The sequence below is a fragment of the Vidua macroura genome, chromosome 11 (assembly GCF_024509145.1).
Source record: "Vidua macroura isolate BioBank_ID:100142 chromosome 11, ASM2450914v1, whole genome shotgun sequence".
Classification (NCBI taxonomy): Eukaryota; Metazoa; Chordata; class Aves; order Passeriformes; family Viduidae; genus Vidua; species Vidua macroura.
The window spans coordinates 19,081,260-19,104,039 of record NC_071581.1 but is presented as its reverse complement, the minus strand read 5'-3'; the positions used below and the strand labels follow the sequence as shown (position 1 = coordinate 19,104,039).

The 22,780-nt window shown below is 37.4% G+C and overlaps 1 protein-coding gene across 5 annotated transcripts in view; it reads right to left on the bottom strand.

Annotated features, from left to right (window-relative positions):
- CDH13 (cadherin 13) overlaps window positions 1–22,780 on the bottom strand; it is a 748,238-nt gene that overhangs the window by 544,259 nt on the left and 181,199 nt on the right. For all 5 annotated transcript variants that reach the window (XR_008438903.1, XR_008438901.1, XR_008438902.1 and 2 more), the window contains exon 4: window positions 16,934–17,050. Coding sequence is in view for 2 of the 5 variants with exons in the window: in XM_053987830.1 (XP_053843805.1) it covers window positions 16,934–17,050 (117 nt within the window). In the remaining 3 variants the exon portion in view is untranslated. The remainder of the gene's footprint in view (window positions 1–16,933; window positions 17,051–22,780) is intronic.

Sequence of the window (22,780 nt, the reverse complement as noted above, 5' to 3'; positions counted from 1 at the left end):
ACCAGACAATTTTATTAATATTATATTAATATACTGTATTAGTAAAAATCCTAATCATACTAACACTGAAAAGAGATTCAAAAAACAACAAATGAAGTATCTACCAGAGTGACTTCTACTTGGTTTCAGTAAAGCCAAGCACTCAATTCATAAAGTGGAATCATCACTTGAGTAGTCAGAAGAAAATGAAGGGTGGATCCCTGATCCTGGTATTTTCACTGCAGGTTTTGCCATTTATTCTATGGCAGTTTTATTTTTAAATGGTAATTGGAATAAGAGCAGCCTGTACCCCAAGATCCAACATGCCAAACATGCAGAAATTCAAGGGGTTTGGATAGACCCAAAACACAGAACATCTGCTCCTTCCCAGCTACTCCACAAAAATACAGGAGGTCTTTGGAGTGAACTTTGAAAACTACTGATGCATTTCTAGAAACACAGAAATGGATCAGGTGGAATCACAAAGTGCTGGCAGGTACCATGAGATCAGGGTGGTTCCTGTCACTGCTGCACACCAAGGATTTAACTTTATGTATCCACTGCAAACAGCTCTGCCCCTGCCTGTGCCTTTGTAAGGGCTCTCTCCAACAAAATTGCAGACAATAAGAAATTATTCCTGTTTACTCACATCCAGATAACTCCGTATACCTAATTCTGGACTTGCAAAACTATTTAATTCAATTTTGCAACAACACAAATTACCCCAACCTGAATTTATGCAGAAAAGAGCTGCTCTAGGTTAGTGTGATAATTCATGCAAATTTCATAATTTCCTTCCTCAAAAAACTGGAAGCTGAGCCATAAAATTTAAATGCAGAGAGCATCTACATTTTGTGACTCAGCAAGCCAAAAGTTGTCGCTGCTCCAAGTGAGGGTGTCTTTGTTTTAGTCTCATCTCCTACTGACACAGATATTTGTATCAATATTTCTGCATAAACATTTGCATTTGTGTGTGAAGGTTGGCATCTATACCTGGTGAAACTGTGGAAAAAGGCCAAATTTGGAACAGGAAATACTTTAACTACCCTTTCTACATAGTGAAAGCTCTCACAGTCCTTAGCAAGTGTTATCTGAAGCGAACCAGTTGCCACTGATTTTCTCTGCTGGCAAACAAATGTCAACCTGATTCAATCTAACTACTCATTTAGAATAAAAAACTCCACATAAAGCCAAAAATCTCCTACAGAAATAATCTGAAACGTTGAGGGGATTACAAGGGTACTGGAAAGCACTGCACAGCTGCTCGCTTTGAGCTCCAACAGATTATTTTAAGAGTATAAGTGAGATTTACTGGTATCTCTGAGAATAAATAACAAATAATCCACAGAATGTTGAGTGATCAATTACACTGTGCTTAAAGTTTGAAGTAATCTTTTTTAAGAAGTCTTATTTCAGAATTCAGCCAAACTAGTGTCTTGTTGCCCATCATAAGAAAAAATGCCTTCGAGTCAGGTGACACAAAAATATTCTTCAAAATATTTTCCTGGGTTTCAAAACACATTGATAAATACAGATCTTTTCCTCAACTCTCACTAAGCAACAAATAAAACATCGATGTAATAATGTGGAGCAATGGTTCTCCACATCATTCCATTGCTCACTCTTGTGGAAGATTCCAAAAAATCAAAGCTAGAAATGCAAGCTTAGTTAAAGCTTCAGTAAATAGGCTCCTTAAAGACTACACATGACAGCCTTTGGATGTTTTGATCAATAATTGTTAAATATGGGCTTCAAATATAAATGTTCTTTTAAAATATGAAACACTTCCAAAATCTAAGATGACTTTTATGGGAAGCTCTAGACTAAAACTGTTAACATAACAATCTAGACTGCATTATTTTCAGAAAATAACTTTCTAAGCTGCCTAGAATGTGGTACTGTTACCTTATACATCACCAGTAAAATAAATAAATAAATAAATAAATAAATAAATAGCTATATAGATAGATAAATAGTTAAATAAAATTTTAAAATGCAGCTTCAAAAAAATTAATTTTGGTCACTTATCTCTGTTTTTATCCCATATGCAGTTGTGTTTTCCAATGTTCTGTGAAACCCACTCCATCAAAGTCTAACTTAAGTCTTTTCCTAACAAATATACCTTAAAAAACAATATTTTATTACATCTAAGACTGCAGGAAAGAAATGTTCCATATTGCAGTCCAGAATGGAAGAGTTGATGGCTTCTATCAGCAACTATTAAGAATTAAAATATTAATGTTGAATAACCCATATAACACACAAAGAACATAAATTCTGTTCTTGAATTAACGGAATAAAATTTACTTTTTAAAGGAAGGAACCGGAGGGTAAATACACACAAGGTTCTAGAATAAAAGGTTTGATTTTGCCCAATGATGCCCCGAGGCCAAGAAAAAATTGTAGGCAATAGAAATAATAGATTCTCTTTTTTTTAACGCTGCATTTCATAAACTTGCATGTTAGTATCAACCTCTGAATTTATCATTTATCATTACTTATATCTTAATTACAGTTTTTATACAATTAAAACCAAAAAAATGCCGAGATTTTTAATCTACTTTTGACTAAATACAAGATATTTTTCCATTGCCTCTAGTGGCTTTATCTTTTCTAACTCTGACAAAATTAGATGCTTTCCAGTCACATACAATTGCTTTGCCATAACACTGTTCAAAGTCAAAAAATACTATTTAAAGCTAATAGTAAGATTTTGTGAAAGTTTGAGCTGTTAAATTACTAAAGTGTTACAGACATAGGATTGGTGGATAATGGCTATGGCGTTCTTTATCTTGCAGAATGTAAATGTAGCTAATAGTGTGGAAAAAAAAATCATTTTCATACTTAGCTGAGATTGAAGAAAATAAAGGATAGAGAAAGACATTCAAGAAGTAAAATTCACACTGAATAAACCAGAGCAAAAAATAAAAAGGGGGATATTTTTATAAAATATTCTGAATATTAGAAAGAAATTCCCTCTTTTGTAACAACAAGATTTTTATTTAAATGAGCTGAGGAGTCATGGGGGTTCTGTTCCATCTACCAGAACAAGCTTAAGCAATTTTAACCTGACTTAAAGAGAGCAGTTTAATGCTGTTTAATGGGAATGAATCTGACATCATCTATTCTAAGGGATATGTTGGATTCCAAGAGAAAAAGCCCCACTGATCTGTGCTCTGGAACTGGGTCTGGGAGGTGGATCCACCCCAGGAGTGATCCTGATGCCAGAGCATCCTTGCAGTGGTGTCTCCTTGGTGTCTCCCTCAATTCAATGTTCTCAGGGCTTTATCCCATGGTGCTTAACAAACTTGTCATCTATCCTAAAATGATAGAGTTAAAACAGGAGTCAAACAGCAACACAGGGCTCCAGTGCCATTTTAAACTGGCAAAGCACAAATATCCAACCAGTCCCTGCTCCCCTTTAGTGTGCAGAGAGAGGATCCAGCTGGATTGTGCACCAGTGTTGGAGGCACAGCTACTCTGGGCTGGAACAGCACCCAGCCAGCAGTGGGGCCTTGGATTCCCAGCCCTAACAAGGCACTGTTGTCGCCGTTGAGGCAGGACGGGAACAGAAGAACTCCAGTTAGAAGGCAAGAAGAAAACCGATTTATTTCAAATGCTCTGTTTGTAGAGAACATCGTGCAGACTAATTTCATTGGTCTTAAAGTAAAAACATCTCACACCATTAGTGCTCTGTGAATGATGCACGGTGGCAGAACGTATCTATAAACAATGTGAACAACAAGAGAGATAATGAATTATTTACATTCTTTTCCAACTCTCTCCCAGGCCCAGCCTGGTAGAAATGTCTCTTTTTTTCTCTGACTGAACTGAGAATATTCGCACACTGGCACATGGCTAAGGAAAGGAAAAGGGAAGGCACACCCAAAGAACAGCACAGGAGTTCATTCCATGGTGTTTACACTTCATGCTAACCACTCCTTACTGATAGTGGCATTATTAAGTGATAATCCATAATCGCCCATAGCCATATTTGACTTCAATTACATCGGTGTGAATCCAAAATTCACCTGGTTTTCATAGGCATTGCTTCAGCTCAGCGTTAACAAACAGCCCAGTCCATTCTCACCAGGCTCAGATCATTGTTGCAGTTCCATTATTCAGGACAAATAACAGCATTAACAGCTATTTCTGATGTAATTAATTGCTGTCTCTCTGTATTTAACTGCAGTTATAATAAGACTAAAACATCCAAAGATAACAAATATTATATTACATATACTACTGAACCTGCTTTACTACAAATTTACTACATATTTTCAGGTAAAAAAGACTAGACTTCTCTAAAATATTAGTGAGTCTCATATGAAAATAGAAAAATATATGGAGAATAATAATATGCTGAGAGCTATAAAGAAAGTGCAAGAGCACACCCATCCTCACAAAGAATTCAGCAATAAACTTAAAATAATGTCTTTTTCTCTTCTAATTTAAGGGAAATGCAGGTAAAACTGCAGCAATAATTAATGGGGCAAAAAGAGCCTTTAGATTAATGTAGCAAGTTGGTTTCCTCAGGATCAGGTACTGTTGCTTAATTTTTACCAGAAGTTAAGGCTGCAGGCATATGATCACAATTCTCAAACAGAAGTAAAAAAATATTTAATGGAATTAGCAACTTTTTTTTAAATGTAAATTAGTCAACAACCCATTGTGGAGGTACAAAAATAATTTAGCAACATCTACCAAGTTTATTAATAATTAAAATCACCTTAATATGTATGTTTCTATGGTTACGCTTAATGTGTTTAGAATACAAAAGAATCTTAAAACAGTCCCAGGATTTCCCAGCTAATATGAAGAGCAGAGATGGCTTTGAAATTTATCTTTAGAAAGAATAGTCAAGTCATTTCAACTGCAAATCATTCATTTCAATTTCAGCCAGAGAAATCAATGGGCAAGAAAACAGATCTCTCATCAATTAGGACTGCTTCTCTACATCTATCACTTTGACCTATCTTGGGGATTTTCAATTGACAGCACAGTATATCAGCATTAAACTAAACCTACAGAAAAATAAATATTGGAGAAATTTATATTAGGAAATTTAGTTGCTAAATTTAGCCCTTTTGCAGTCTCTTGGAGTGGAAGCCTGAAACCACCCAATTAAAAGCCCCAAGTTCAAATGACCCCAACCTCCAGACAATTCCTGCATGTTGGACAGCTCAGGACAAACAAGGGATGTGCCAGCCCAGCATCCCAGGTGGGACAGCAGCAGGGAACCAAACTAAAGCCCAGTAGTAGACATTATAATATCTCCTTTACAGGAGAACTGGAGATGCACAAATTATCAGAAATGCCAGAAATGCCACTTTAATTCCATTTTAACTGCAGATTACACACACCATCGTGATGAAGGAAATGAGACACCTAAATTCACTGCAAATGTGGGCCTTGGTAACTTAACTCTCACTGCTTTCAGAAATAGCTTTTTGTTTCTACCATTGCCCACATGCTTTTGAAATGCAGAACGACTCTTTAAATAATAAAGCAATATTTGAAGACAAATAATGAGTCACACATTCCTCACCCCTTCTGTCTGCTTTCCAGACACATTTGAATGATAGAAATTGTATTTAGAAGAACAAGAGCTTATCCTTGGTTTACATGGTTTGTGGAATTACAGAATTATAGAACTGCAAAGTAACTATTTGTGCAGCCACCCTAAAACATTTCTGCAGCATGTTTTCCTTACAAAGAGCAGTAGAAATGATTCAAAGATGAACCAAAAATCACAGAGGAATGGTTGGGGGTCATTCCTGGATACATCTGCCCCTGGATTCTCAGTGTTGGTCGATTTCAGTTGTGGTCGATATCATCCTGTGCCAGCACAAGAAATCCTCAGGCACAACAGCAAGGACACCCTTTCCTTTTGGCCTCTACATCTTGTGACAATACACAGAATATCACAGTGCTTGACAAAAATTATCAACCAGTTCTAACCTTCAGTACTGTAAAATCTCTCTGCAACACTCCAATATTTCCATTACTTGTCAGTCTCATGACTCATTCTGGATGATCTGCGAATTCTGTCAATGCAACGTCTCCTTTTCCAGATAATTTCTGTTGTGTTAAACACAAATCACTGTATAAATCTTTGAAAATATTTATTGGCAAAGCCTTCCCTATGGAAATCTGTTTCCACACTGATGGTTCAATCATTTTTTGCAGAAGGAAGCATTTCCTCTCAGTAGAGAAACCCAAGCATGGTTTTATTGATCAGATTTATCTACACCTTCAGCTTCTCCACAGATCTTAATGCATTTAGAAAATATGATTTGCTTTAAAAAGATCCATGTTGACTGTTCACTTCATGAACAGTCCCAAGTTTATCTACTCCCAAGTTTATCTACTCCCAAGTTTATCTGCCCCAGTGACTGCTGCATCTTGGCTTTCAGTGACTGCCTGGTGCAGGAATGGGATCCAGTGAGCTGTAGTTCCTAATGTTTCTCAAGGCTTCTTAGGGAGCTTTTTAAAAAGAATGGGAAGGATGTGACCCCACAATCCAGAGAAGCCAAGGTGCAGCAGCAGCTTTGTGCCACAGTCAGGAGTTAATTCCCAGTTTGAGCTCCACAAACTTGCTCTTTCCTATTTTATAATATTTTTTTGTCTCTTTTGCTCTGAATCCTTTTCTTTTGACATTTCATTCTGAGATGCTCCGTCATGCTCCTGTCCCCTTCCTCCACTGAGAACATCTGCAGTATAGTACAGCCTCCCTTCTTTCTAAAATAATTGAAATATTTACTGGTAGTTTATAATTTTCTCTTCCACTTTGACAGAAATTTCACTTTTAAAGGGAGGTTGGGGATTTTGAAGAATCCTCTTACAGTCTTTTTGAACCTCCAATAGAAGTAAAACTGTTTCCATGAACTGTTTGCCAGGTATTTGATTGTCACCCAGATCTATGAAACTCAAAATCTCCTGACAGTAAATTCATGACTGAAACAAATGGCAGGCCCTGTTCCTAAATCATGTGCAATGAAATAATTTCTCTCTCTTTTCAACATAATAATTTCTTTGAAAGCTACTGCATGAGGGTCCCCATGGTTCATTACACAAGCAACAGGGAGTCCCTCCTTGAGAGAATCAAGGACAAAAAATGACAGATGAGCTGTATTTTGCCTCTAGTCTTTGATTTAAAGACCTGATGGGAAAACTTCTGTCTAATTCTACAAATCTAATTAACTCTGATGTCCAATAAGAATTTTAGAAAGTAGTTATTTTGAAAAGCCTGTGAAGAAGAATTTGTTTTTTGTTCTTGGCTCTGCTGCACTGGACTGGATTGTACCTGTCTCCATCTCCATAAATTATAAGCACCTATGCACACACATAAGTTATCATCAGGGAACACGTGCTTCATTTGTTCCCAGAATTAAAAGGCTGTTCAGGATGGGAGTTTTCAACATGAAAAATGTGGTCAGAGCTTGTTTTCTAGTACATGAGAAAAAGAGCTGCTGGGTACAAAGAGCAGCAGCATGTCCTGAGCTCACAGCAGGTGACCCTGAACCACATCTGTATCTCCTCAGATGAAGAGTTTGGAACCACCAATCTTTGTGGAATCTTGGGGGAATAAATGCCATCAATTTTCTACTATTTACAAAAGTAACTTTCTAGTATTTACAAAGAACATCCTTCATCAGTCATGCCCAAAAGGAAACAATATGAAGTTTATAAGATTTCTCATTAAAAGATAATGACACTATTTTTTTTCCAAAGCATTATTGTATCATTATTGCGTTAGAATTTTTTTTTTTAAGAAAAAAAGAATATGATTTATTAACAATTAGGATTCTCATAAGAAAATCACTTAATGCAGTAATGATAGTATAGGAATTTGAAAAAATAATCCATGTATAATAAATTCTATTAATTCAAGTTAATTTTCGTGTTCCATTGACCCTTAGGAAACTCAGGTTTGCCCAACAGCTCAGTAATACTGGAGGAAGTTGATTCCTTATGTTTTCCTATTTACACACTTTCGAGATGCTCTGCATTGCCCATTTTGCTGTATGAAATTCATACAGATCCTTACAGTTTTTCTTTTCTATAATTAGCAGGCTGCCCACCGCAGACTTTGCTCTTTCCATGTGTCTGACTCAACCATTATTCCAACCCTGCAACAACTTCTTCAGGAACATTTAATGGCTTCTTTGTCAAGTAGAAAAGGATCTGTTGAGGAAAGGCTGTTTTGCTAAACATCTGATTCTTTAGTCTGGTCTCCTGAAAAAGACAACATTTAACTGATCCAACTTAAGCCTTTTGTCTAGTTTTGGCCAAATTTGATTAAAAAACATCCAACATGCGAAGTTCCTAGAAGTTCCACAAAAATTGGAGCAATGCAGAGTGAAAAAGACCTTTTGGCATCTGCAGAGACAGAAAGGAAGGAACAATTTCCATTTTTCACATGTATATTCATTGCCTGATCAGGTCAGCTGCAGCTCCAGGGTTTGCTCCTTCTTATCCCAGTTTGAAATATCAGGAGGCAGAAAATAACCCCAGTGGTGCTGAGAGGATTATTCAGGGTCATGGTGCTCAGAATGCCATCATTGATAAGAGTGCCTGGGTTAGTTGCAGGGAACATTTATTTATAGGAAACTAGCTTTCATCACTTCTATTATCATGAAATACTTGTAATATATTGTAAATCAAGCTTGAACATGAACTCTGTTAAATTAATATAGCCCCTGAATTCAAGCTGTAGCCAAGCTCAGCTACATCTACACTGCTTTTTTTTTTTTTTTTTTTTCAATTCTAATAAGTAAAAAATATATTAAGACACATGTTATTGGATTATAGGGATCACTACTACTTTCAATTTCTGGACTTCATTGTTGAACAGATTCCTATTATCAAATCCATTCTCAAGCTCAATTGGAAATATAAGCTTAATAGTTTTGTCCATGCTTTGTAGAAATGAAAAATTTCTGAAGCTGTTTGAACCTTGATGAAAATCCTATTTTCCAAGTGCACTTTAAAAATTTTCCCTAAAAACACATTGAATAAAGTATAACTTGATATGTACATGATCAGCTTAACTCACGCTTCCTCCAAGGGTCCTTTTTTCCCACTGCAATCTCCCAGGAGGGTTGGCCTTATCAAAATTCCTTTTGCTCTTTGATGGGAGAATTTCTGTCAGCTTCAATGTGCTTAGGGTCAGGCAGGGATACAGGAAAGTGAAATGATTTCGTGTGTGCTTAGCAGGCTCAATGGCAGGGCTGAGGGATGAGCACAAGCTTACAAAGACTCAGCTTAAACTGCAGTTCAAGCTAAAGAATATTATTAAAACAACACCCCAGCAAAATTGTGCCAATATTTTAACAGTCACTTTAATCCTTAAACAGAGTTTGTATAAGTATTTATCCCATGTTATCCACCTGTTCTTCAGGAATATGAGGCAGATGGAAACATGGCAGGGAAATAAAGTGTGGAAGAGCAGCAATGCAAGGGACATTTTTGGGTAGAAAAGCAGACTTTCCAATGACAGTGAGAAGAGCTCACAGCAACAACTTATAGATTATAATGGGAGAAAAATACCTACAAAGTCAACAGCACTGACCAAAAAGAGAGTTGATGGAAGTCTGGAGATGTTGTCCAAGCCTGTAGTCATTTATTGCTGTGCATCTCTCCAATGTGTGCATATACATATGTATATTATGTATGTATAAATATGGCCTGGAGGGTATGAGTCCTGTGTTTAAACCCCAAATATGTAAATTCCAATAATCACCATGACTTCATAAACAGCCTGAGAAAATTTAAGAAGCATTGTGACCAAACCAAAAATCCACACTCTTGCTAAGTTAAACACAGAACTTTGGAAAACAGGTTAATCCCAAAAAGTACAGTTCTCTGAATTCTTCATTTCTTCAATTCTTTGTTTAAGCAAAGTTTCAGTGGAAGAAAGTGATTTTTCTCTTTGTGAGTCATTCTAGAGAAAGTAGAGTGGTCAAACTGAATTCTTCTTTTCCAAACAAAAGCAAAAGGAAATTGCTTAATATCTGGGATTTTTGTAATTGAAAGTTTTAGGTCAACAGTGGAACATTTATTAAAATTAAATAATTTACATTTTTATATATTTGACTGGAAAGAAAACTAGGCCAATAGAGAAGAATGACATTAACTTCAAAATTAGATATTCCAGGAATCTTTTCCAGCCTCAACATTCCATGATTCTGCCCTATAGACCATACCTCACTTATTCCATTTGTGAATTCAGCCAACAGAGTTGCACAGTAAGTGATAAAGATGAAAAACCAGAAAGGTTAAAAAAAATGTGCCTTTAGAGGGCAGCTGGAAAAGAGCACCAGATGTTTTGGAAATGAGAAGGGAAAATGTTTCCTGAATTAAAACCCAGCTGTCGTTATGGATAATAGTATCATACTCCTCTATTCACCCTATTGATCTCTTGCTGTACATCACCCAAAAATGCAAGGGAAAAAGAAAAAAAAAAAAAAAAACGAGGAATCATCCATGTATGATAAAAGCAAGGGCAAAACACAAAAAGGTTAAAATTCTCTTCAATTAATCACTGAAGAGAATCAGCATTTAGGGAGAAGGAAGGAAAATACTGTTGTTACCTGAGTGACAGCTATTTACCCCACCTTACGGATGAGCCATATATAATACATATAATTTTTCCTTCTGGAAATGTTCTGCCAACCATCTTTACTTAATACCATTTTAACAAGCCACAGCTGGTTATATTAAATTTGTCGCCAGACCAGCCTGCAAAATGCCTCTATTAAAGTCTTTCATTAATGAAAGCACCAAGGTTGACAGTATGACAGTATCTAGTTTGTAAATTGGCAGGGATAAGTTAATTTTGTTCCTAAAATGTCATTCATTTGGATATTGCTTTATATTGTGTTATAAACTTGCTAACAATTGACTGTATAACAAGAAACCAGAGGAATTATTTGGAATGGTACAGGAAAACAATCATGTTTGAAGCAGTATGAATCAGTTCACAGCTATCAAATAAATATCTTAATTGAATTAAAGGAAGCTCTGTGGTTGTGTTCTCTCCCCTGACTTTGATATTATGCAGTTTTTATGTTTTTACTGGTAACATATTAACACAGCACTCTGCTAAATAAAGCTGGGTAAGTCTGTTGCATCTCTCATCCCACTTAAGATAAAGTGTTACTCCGAGTAGATTTGTAGGAAGAAATTACAAATTAAAGGGACTAAGCAAACAGAAATCCTGGATCCAAATATCCTGTTTTACCATTCCAAGATTACAGAATTAGGCTCTACATCTTGTTAAGCTTAAAGTTTGGCCCTACTAAGAATGCAGAGACCAAGTTCTTGCTTAAAACTGTGCACTCAATAAGAAAATAAATTCTAGAAACTGGACAGATTGAGTGGGTGTTCCAAACAACTGAATTAAAACAAGACAGAAAGTCAAGGTGGAGAACAACTTCCCATCAGTCAGCTCAGGATATAGGATCATTTTGGAAGACTGTAAAGACGAAAGTTAACAAAAAACCAGTCTGGTTTCATGAAAAACACAGAGAATGGGGCTAGGGAATGACAAATCTCATTCTCCATCCCTCTTCATTAGATGAAATAGCTGTTATGTCTGAAAATTATCCAAACATTTTAAACTTGAGCCTCCAATTAAGTTACTGTGCCAATGACAAATTACTTGCTGGGGTTTTATTTCATCTTAGTTACTTTCCATAGGCAATTTACTGATAGGGACAGAGTTTTTTCTCAGCTCTACCTTCATTTGCAACGCAGTTTAAAATTATCAACTTCTGAAATCAAAGTTAACACAAGCAGTGTGGCAGTTAAACTGCAGCATACTTTGCTGAATAGCTTCAGAGCAGGAAATCTCTTCTGTTTGCCGCCTTCCTTCAGGTCATTAACATGATTTATTATGAAGCAGGAAATTAGGTACTGGATATATCAATATTGTTCAGAAAATTCGATTCCATCATTGCCATATAACTGCTTTATCTCCAACAATCTTGTAACCATAGTAACGAGATTAGAAAACATTCCCCAAATGTTTTTAAATTATTTTATTCTTATTAACCAAACACCAAACACTGAAAAATAATGGGAAATTATTGTTTTCCAGTTTTCCAAGGCATTTGCAACTCATGTGTGATTCTTCTGAAAGTCTTAAGCAAACAGGTGTATTTTAACAAATTTTTGCAATAAAATTCTATTAGCTGAAAGGAAACAAATGTGTTCTGTTGGAATGGTTTATGTGAATGTCAGTATTCTTAGAAGAGGGAGGGTTGAAGAGACATCTCTCAGAAAAAGAGACAAATCTGAAGTGCTGTTTTCACTTAATAGTTTGTTAGGACATCAAATACATATCTTTTATTGAGAATTAATATGCTATAGCTTAATAATTCATGGACTTGCAATGAAAGCCCTTTCATTTAATGAAGTGCTGCTCCTTTCATTACTTTCTTTGCTGAGGTAGGTTGGTGTTTTCCCCTGAAGGTCAGGAGTGTGCCATTCCTCCATACAAGCCATGAATTTAATCAGATGTTAAACCCTGACACCTGCAGCCACCCATTCAGGCCCAGCTCAGCAGAGTTTCACACATTTTCAGGAACACCAGAGTAGCAGAAAAACTGGAGGTGTCTGTTCTGTCAGGATCAGAAGCAGCTGTATTATGCAACTGTGATCACATATTTATCAAATATTGTGTTCCCTCCTCAGTACTGCTGGTGCAAATTAATTCCTTTTCTCTGGGTACCAGAAACTTTTCTTTTAATCTTATGCCAAAATTTATATCCATTAGTTATTACATCAGTGTATTCCTTTCCCTTAAATCATCTGGATTTACAGAAATGCTTGTGCTAGGCAGAGCAAATTGAGCTCATATATATTTCTGCCCAATCTTACTATACCTGGACTATAACTTGATTTTTTCTCTAAACCCAATCTTTGTTTCTTGATGGATTTCAAAGAGCTTTATTTATTGCCTAAGTGCTATTCATAAATAACACCCCTTTCCACCTGTTCACTTTTCTGCTTTGTTTGCTTCTTGTTTCTATATCCTCATGTGTGGATTTGCCTTTCCCTCATGGAACTGTAGACATACTTTAGCAGAATGCTCTCCTTATATGCCATCAGAATTATTCAAGAATTCCTTTGTGTCTCTGTTATTCCATCTCCTCTCTGAAAAAGTTCCTAGCCCACTTCTTCAGCAGTCACCAAAATATTCTTGTCTTCTGGACAAGTCAAAATTCTTGCTGATGACCATTTCCTGTTTTCTGACCATACTCTGGCACAACACAACCATTGCATTTAACGTGGCGATTATTTGAAAACAAGCAATGGGATATTAAAAAAATAATCCTTAAAAATCCAGCAAATGTTTCCTGTAGACCCCATGTCTAGTTCCATAATGAGAAATGCATTTTTTTTTGCTTCCGCATCATTTTTAGTAACTGAAAAAAAGACTCAGGCCAATAATTGGGATTCAACTTTCAACCTTTGCCAACTAAGCAGCTGATAAGCAGTCACACAGATCTCTCTCATGGTGTTGGAAAGGTTTTGAGGTTTCTGCACAACATTCTCTTCTCTGTGAGCACACACAGGCTTGGACACCCATCCTTGCCAGGTCTTTCCTCTTCCACTTCTCTTTAGACTCCCTCTCATTTTCTGCTTAATTTTCCAGTGGTACCAAAAAACTCCTTAATTCAGCTTTTGTTTCACTGTCTTTCTCTAGCCTATAAACCTTCTCTCTAGGTTCTCTTCCCAGGCTGAGAGATCATGATCATCTCTTTTGACACTTCTATTTTTTGCCTGAAGTTTGACATTTTTTACAGCTGCTTCTTTAGTCCATGACAATTCTCTTCTGTGAAGTATGCAATTTATATATATAAATAGTATAGCCACTCAAAAATATCAGCTTCCAGCAGCTTTTTACATCTAGTTTTCTTCAGCTTCTTCCCTTCTTCAAGTGTTTTTCTACTGCTGCTTTAACAGACAAGATGCATTTGCTCTTTGCCTTAAATTCACATTTCAGAGGAGGGAAAAGACCCACTTCCTTGTAGATCTTAAAGATTTTTATCCTGTTTGCAAACCTGGACCACTTCTAGTCTTGAGCTTTTGCTGGGGTCAGTCCTGCCATGTAAGAGCAGCTAACAGCCAGATGAGGGGCAGGAAGTATGGAAAGTTTCTGATCCAAAATACCTGATCCAACCCCACTCCCCCTCCAAAAGACAAAACAGACAAATAACAACAAAAGAAATTCTTATGGGAAAGAAATAAAGTTTTGGTCTTGATTTATTCAATAATTTCCTGCAAAGACTCCTGTGTACCTCTCTCTGTGTTTTGCCCTTCACTAAGCATAAAATGTCCTGCCAATTTTCACCAGGCCACTCATGGCTTCCAGAATTTACCTGCCAACAATTGCAATCCTCATTCTTATGCAGGACAACTCCTTTAAACTGAAGAAAAGAATCCTTGATTCACCATTTGTCCATCAATAACATGAAGAGCAAATCCTCTTAGCCTGGATAAACAGAGTCTCATTTTGCAGGTGTCTTTCTCTTCTGATGTGTGGAAAAAGAGCTGGGACTTGTTGAGCATCTCCACAATTCCCTTTGTGCTCCTTGGGGTCTGCATTATTGTGAGGATTAAACTTCAAAAAGCTCCATCATCAGTTAAAGCGTGTCATTGCTTTATAGATGCACAGAACCACCACTCTGAGTTAGTCTTAGAAAACATTTCCATGGTGTAGTGGAGAATAACCTGCCAGTGGAAGTACAAAATAATCCTGCATCCCACTGTGTTGTATTTCATTTGACTTCATGTGGACAAATAAACCGGAAAAGCAGCATATGGAGAGAGACTAAAAACTGAATATCACATCCCAGTGCTCTATCAGCAAGAGCTAAACAAAACACATCAATAAGAGTCAAGAGTTGTAGCCTGGGCCATCTGGTGACAAAGGCCCACATTACCAAGGTTGTATTAAAATGTTTTAATCTCAGTGTTCTCCCTCCGGCACGAAACATGATATGCAAAATCTTAAATCCTGCTAAAAGGTGAGACTTCTCCACCTACAAACACAGCATGCCTAGGATAGTTATTTAATTAAGAGCTACCCTAGTGAAGGGTGTGGAAATGTCAAGGCAATAATCCAATTCCTGAGTGGGGATGCTGGAAAGCCAGTAACAGCACTGAGAACAGGCTTGACACATGTACTTCCTTGTTAACCTAAATACTAATTGAAATTTTTGTAATTAATTTGAACAAAACACTGTTTTCACTTGTCCAGTGCAGTATCTCCTTCCTGATATACATATAACAAAAATTCATGAAGGAAGTCCTCTAAAATTCCTATTTTTTTTTTTCCTTTATGGTGCGTTTCCTAACTGTGAAATAAAACTCAATTAATTGTTCTCCCCCTGCTCTCCTCTTCCCACACATCTGCCCTGCTCCCCACTAAGTGCTAATCAACATTTCACCTGTTGGCTGCTGCAATCACTTCCAAACTACCTTGAGCAATTCCAGCCAGCACAGCATGGGGTGGAGAGCATGAGGAAATCAGAACAAATTAATAAACCACACTGGTAATTTGCTAAAGCAGGGGATAGGAAGGGAGAGTAAGAAAGAAAGGGAAAATACCACACTGGAAACCTGACTTCCATGTGAACACCCAGGCAGGATCACATGGTGGCACCACACAGAACAAGTCATATCTGAAATTATCACTGGCATCCATTCCGTGCAGTCAGGAACGCTTCACGTTCCTTGTCATTTTTGAAACCCTGGTATAACATGCAAATCACTCTGGATGTTTTGCCTCTTCCCCAAAACACCATAGAAACCACAGCTAATCTGCAATGTCCCTCTGCAGGGATTACAGCAGAGCAGAGATGGCAAAGGTTTTGTTCCTGAGGTTCAGGAAACACCAATGCCCAGCAGGAGCTGTGATCCATCAGTCCATGTGGTGCCCTGAGAGGCTTCTGAAGATGAGCCCCAAAATATTTTGGAAGAGGGAATAAACATGTTCCTCACACCTTACAGAAGTGGCCAACTAAGTGATTTTTTTAAAAAATTCATGAAGCTATGGAAAGTTGATGACAAGTACCCAAATTTAAGGGAGGGAGATGAACAACTTTTTCTCCAGTTTGTGCAGGATCTAAAACAGGCACAGGAACCAGTACTCTGAGTTAGTACAGACATTCACTGGAGTTAGCAAGACCTCACAGCCCAGCTTATAAAGATCTGTGACAAGCCAAAGAGACCTGAAATAACTGCTTTTCTTTTCAGCATTGATTTTGACTGAATTTCTTTCCTACAATCAGTATGTCTGAGACTCCAAACCTTTTTATTTATACTTTGTTCAGCATTCAGTTGCAAATTACCACAGTTGACCTAGAATATGTCATTCCATTATCTTAAATACCTCTAAAACTTTTGTCTCCTCTAACACATGCATAATCTCTCTTTCTGTTTGCAATATACTCCAGCCAAATTAATCATCTGGATACCTAAATTGGAGCTATGCTGAAAAAAACCCATAAAAGACTGGAAAAATTATGACAGCTCCAAGTATTTCAAGGTGCTGATCATTTGCAATAGCTATAATTTCAACATTAGTTGAGGACAGGTTTCTCAGGGCCTTTGAAAAACAGCCTGCCAGATGCTCTCAGGAACAAATCAGGATGATGCCAGGAAAACATTGCAGTACAAACAGGCCCTGGTTTGTCTCCTTGTGCTTTGGGAGCCCAGAACTCCAATCTTAAGCTCCCCATAAAAAATTCTTAATGAAGGAACTTCTACAGAGAGACTGAGACTGCCTGAGATCCAAAAATTCAGTGTTCACAAGCAGAAAGGATGGAAGAGGTTGGAAGAAATCTGGAATATTACTACCAATGTGATAGGCACTGCAAAACTATAAGAGTAATAGATAAATTTCTTAATATCAACATTTGATCCAGATTTGTTGACTTACCTTGCCAACTAATCTGGGGAATGGAGGTCTTTGATTTTCAGGAATTAATATTGGAGTTGTCAAAATAGCCCTTTTTTGTCTTGGAATTCCAAGGTTGCCTTCTAGTTTTAAGATTTCCTAAAAAAGAAAAAGACCAATTAGTAAAACTTTCAGATATTCAGTTGTTATTCCCTTTCCCTGCACCTTCAGGCAAAATTACCATGACCTACCAGATTCTAAGTTTAGTATTATATATTTTCCAGCAACTGGTGATAGCATATCAAAGCACGGATTTCATCTTTTAGGTTCCTTCACTTTTTTCAGTGGCAGTAGAAAGCCAATATTCATTTTGTACTCATGTAAACAAGTTATAACCCTAAGCAGGTGTGTCTATAATCCTAAACTGACAACTGGTTAAATCATAAGCCTTTAGCAAAGTCTGGCTTACCTCAAATACTTGCACAAGACCAGTAAAAAAAACACACTTCAAATGTTTTTAGAGAATTTTCTCTAAAGATATGTATGATGATATCTCAAAAGACATAGATGAGGATAGACATCATCTACACTCAGTCACTTCACAGCTCAGGCTTTCAATCAAACAGAACAAAGTGAATTTGCAAGCAGAGTCTGCAGGTAATGAACAGTCAATAAACAACACCAAAAGCTTATAACTTCAAATTAGACACCAAAGCCCAGGTGTAGCTTAAAATATGAGCTAGTAAGTTGTTTGTGTTGGATGTTTTGTGTTGGGGTTTGCTTTCTCTTAGAGAAAGCTTCATGCTATGCTCTCAGAAAGAGCAAAAATACAAGTTGTTTGTACACAGGACTTCTTTTTCTGCTGCATTTTCTGGAGCCTTTCTTTGTGTCAGAGCTTCAGGCTGTTCAGCACATTATGGGCTACAGTGAACTTACCACAGTGGCCTCTGGCCCCTGGAAAACTCTGCCCACCACACTTTTGCTTTCTCTTCCCTTCTGCTCTCTGATCTGCTCAGTGCTCTCCCTGCAGGAGCTGCAGCTTCCCAGAGACCACTCTCCTTCCTTTGCTTCCTCCCACAGCCTCTGCAACTCTCTTCTCCAAGCACAGTTACTACCAAGGTCAAAAAAGCCTTTCCCCATCTCCCAAAGCTCTCTCTTGATCCAAGCCCCTTTTTTTGGAAGAGAAAAAACAACAAAATCCCCCACAAAACTAACAAACACCTACAAACAAATGAAACCAAACAAAACAAACCGACCAAAAACCTAACAACAAAAAAGTCCAGATTTGTAGTGCATTGGGAACTGTGGAACTGAAAAATATTTCAATCACTGCTTTTCATTTGCGTTGTCATGACAGTTTTATAAAAAAAAAAAAAAAAATCACTGTTTGAATTAAATGTCTAATTCCAGTAAGGCAGTTATATCCTAGAGATAACACTTAGCTCTCTTAATGCAGAAACTCCAAACCCCAAAGTTTTCAGTCAGTTCTGGAATCCATGTTATTGTTTTAACAACTGATTCTTCATTACACAATGCAAGCTCCATCCCTAGGCTGTGTTTGTATAAAACTTCAGTGCTGAAGGAGTTTTTTTGGTGGCACAATCAGGATCCATCAGCCAAGTTCTCCACAGGCTGCTCCTGCCTCCACCTGTGGCAACGCCTCCTGTCAAATGAGCCTCTCACCACCAAACTCTGCTCTACCTCTGCTGGCTTTAGCACCATTTCTCAAATTTGACAACAAACAGGGGCAAGGGAAACTCAAGTTTTCACCAGTTTGCTTTAGTCATGATAAAGTCAAAGAGCAGTGGGAACCACACAGAGAATCCTTTCTCACAATGTTGCCAATTTTCATAACATTTTGAGGCTCCCCCTGGTAGAGTTCCCAGCTCTCCCAAAAACTTTGCCATTTCTCTCTAATCTTTCAGTCTGAAGGCCACCTGGGTCCCTATTTTTGTCTTTCAACTCCTCTCCCAAGAGTTTTCCTTAATAAAAATTCATGAGAAAGTTCAAGATAAAAACAGTTGAAGTGTCAAATGAAAAGAGCTCTGAATCCTGTCCAAAGGCAAATACACAGAGCAGTAAAGCTTTCAAAATCACACTGTAAACACAGAGGGGCTGACACATGCCTGAGATGATCCTGAGGAGCAAGAGTGACTCCCAGGATGGACACAAGGAAACCCCAGTTCTTCAGCTCAGCAGCAGCAACATTTATCTGGTCACACCTTTCAGTCCTGCTCCTACTCTCGTGGTTTCCTTCAGCTCAGGGAGATGTAGGGATCTGAACAAGACAAAGCTGAATATCTTGATCATTTGCAAAGACCTTGGAGTCTTTGCAAATGAACAAGACATTCAGATTTGCTCATCTTTATGTCATGGAAAGGTTTGGATTGAAAGGGATGTTTAAAAGCCATCTGGTCCCACCTGCAATAAGCAGGGATATCTTCCACCAGATCACTTTTCTCAGAGTCCCATCCAACATGATCTTGAATGTGTCACATTTCTTTCTGTGATAGTTTGAATAGGAAAAGCAATTTCCAGATTGTTCAACATCTAGGGCTCACAATTTTGGTAGCCATAGACCCATGAGCAGTTATTTCATCACTTGCCCATGACAGGTTATCCTTACACTTTCCCAAAGATTCTCAAATGGAAGAAAAACACAAATTATATTCAATGAGTCATTAATCTAAAGAAGTGAAGTTCTAAAGGAAAGCAGTAGAGTGGTAAGACTTAAGGCCTTTAAGTCCAGATTTTTAAGCAGAACTTCAAAACAAAACAAAAAAAAAAGAATTATTGTCTTTTGTTTCTAAAACAATTATTCTGTTCCACGGAGAAGGAAGTTCTGCAGATTAAGCACAGAAATGTAAGTGCTTCTTTGAGTGTGTTTCATAGTCTTCAAATCTCACTGTGTTTTTCTAAATAACAATTTCTTTGTGATGATTTCTTTCTTATCATCCCCTGGTGTCTAACAGCAATGACTGATTAAATGAGTGGCCAAAAGCAGCACTAGGGAATGCAGGTAAGCAGAGGAGAAGAAAAGGTCAAGAGTACTTCACCAACACATTGAATAATTGACTGGTGTTTGTGGTTATCATGATTTCCACATTTGTAAAGAACTAAGAAAAAGGAAAAACATTTTGTTCAGTGCCAAGCAGCTGCAACTGCAGGTTTGATCCTCAGTCAGTGTAAAAGAAGGAATCTGCCAAGGAGTCTGACATTACATGTGCACTTAACACCTGACTCAACAGCTGGAGCACTGGTAACTCTCATTCATGATGGATATATCATATATATAATAATTCTTACTGGACTCACTTACTTAATTTCTTGGAGAAGCACTGATAACTCTCATTCATGGATGGATATATCATATATATAATAATTCTTACTGGACTCACTTATTTAATTTCTTGGAGAAGCACTGATAACTCTCATTCATGGATGGATATATCATATATATAATAATTCTTACTGGACTCACTTATTTAATTTCTTGGAGAAGCAGCTCACAAGGGATATAAAATTACTGCAGGTAGAGTTGGAAGTTTGCTTCAAATGTTCTTAAAATATCAGGCTGGTATTGTCACAGAAGTGGTCTTTTGGACCTTGCCATGAGTGAACCCACACAGGAGTTCTCCATCACCTTTGCTGGAACCAGCTGATCAAAACTACAGAGGCTACAACAACTCCAAATGAGGATTTTTTGGCCTGTCCCAGGTGGGTGTGTCCCACCAGCACACAGAGAGATGATGGCTGTGGTCACATCTGCTTCTCCCACAGGTGGTGCCTCGTATGAAATACAGGAATATAAAAGTGTCTGTCCACACACACCCATCCACAGGCAAAATTTAAAATAGATATAATATCATGAATACATGCCTACCTAAAAAAAAATGCACCAAAACAAAAAATTCAGTCTTTTTGGTTGTTTTTGGTGGGTTTTCTAAACAAAAATGGTAGAAGAGAAATCCTATCAGGTTCATTATTTTTACTGCTTAACTACAATTTCATATCTGTGATCGTTGTATTTCACATGGTCAGTGAAATATACTTCTTGTGGTCAGTGGATGATGATCCAACTATTACTTCTCTGCCACCATTTCATAACCGACTTTTACACCCTCTTTTTGACTTAATTTCTCCTTCTAGGCATGGAATCAGCTCAGACGTTGTTTAGCTGATTCGCTGGCAATAAAGTTTGATTTCCTGTTCCCAATAAAAAAGTACCAATTCAGCCTCCTCATTTTTCCAACATTTTGGCTAAACTTGAATTGAGAGATGCCAGTCTGCCCAAACCACAATGCCATGAAAGCTGGAATTTCCCTACATCTTTCAAGAACTCTCCTCTTTGTTTTGTTTTTCCTTCTTTTTACCAGGCCTTCTTGCAGTGCTTGAATATTTGAACGAATGGCCTGGTCACTCTCCAGCAGCACAAACCATTACTCTTGGCAAAGAAAATTTCATTAGAACTTGTCATGGGAATAGGGTGGCTGAATTCTGGTATCGATTTGTCACAGTAAGGCTTGGAAACACTGCTGGAGTGGCAATCTGTAATCCACTGTGGTGACCAGAAAAGTGCTTGAGTTTCTCGTCACTTAGTTGGCCTTATATACTAAGGTTGATAGTATAAAATGGGGTCAGCCCTAAATACAAAACATAAAATTAATTGGATGCTTGTTGCAAGCAAAGTTCATCTGAAATAGGGAATGGAGGGTGGTAATCTGAGGTATGTTGGTCTTCCTACAAAATAACATCACAAAAAGGCTGATAAACTAGAACTCTTTGCAGGTGAACATCAGAAATAATTTTTATGTAATTCTCAGTTGAAATTTTAAATCATGCTGTAATGCTAAATTCTTTATGTATGCTATTTCTATCATCAGAATGTTATCATCAGCAGTATTTAAGTTAATTATTTATAAAACATATGCCTAAACCAGAAAAATATTTTCACATGTTGGTAGTAATATAAAAAAAATCTCAGAAATGTGCTGGAACTTTAAGTTAATGAACAACTGTTTAAACAAATAATGAACTCAATGAATAAATTTAAGAAATTTAAAGGTCAATGGCATTCACACAAACATCTGCTCAAAAGTAATCTGTCCTCAATGCCCGTAAATGTCACCCTAAAAATCACTTTATGTGCTTGGGAAGAACAAACCCAGCTAAAATGCAGCTGGCTAAGGGGAATAGGGTATTTCACAAAAAAAACTTCCAAGCTGGTGATGCATGGTCAGATACAGCATCTACTGGAAATTGCTGGTGAAACATGATTTAATCACTCTGGGTGTTCCTACTCCTGCAATTGTTCTGTAAGTGGAGAGGCCGAGCCTCACACTGCCCATTTCTGATATATCCACTAACTGCAGACACACTTGGTGATCTCAGCCCTCAGCTCTGCTCCTGGGCCCTCCTGCCTGGGCCAGGGGCATTTTTATAGGATGGAGACTCCTGTTATCTTTAGAGGAGTCAAAAACATAGGTGAAAAAAAAAATTTATTCTGGTTCAATCGATTTGGTCATGTGTAAATCAGAACCATTTTAATGACAATATAGTCTAGAGTGTTTTTGACACACAGGTGACAAAACTATGGTGGAGACACATCTGAAATTTTTACTTTGTGAAATAATTCCTTCCATATTGCCCTGAACTTCTGCAGTATCTTTTGTGATGGAAAGGTCATGTATTTATTGAAATATAAGTTTTATTTATCTACACACCTGCCTTATTCTGTGCCAGGGAAAAGTTTTTCTAAGATGAAAACAAAGTACCACTAACTTTGCTTTAGCCATGGGATTCACATGCACTGAGAATGATGCACTCTTCTTTTAAATTAACATTTCAGGCTTTTTTTGCCATCATTTAGAGAATGTTATTCTCATTTTG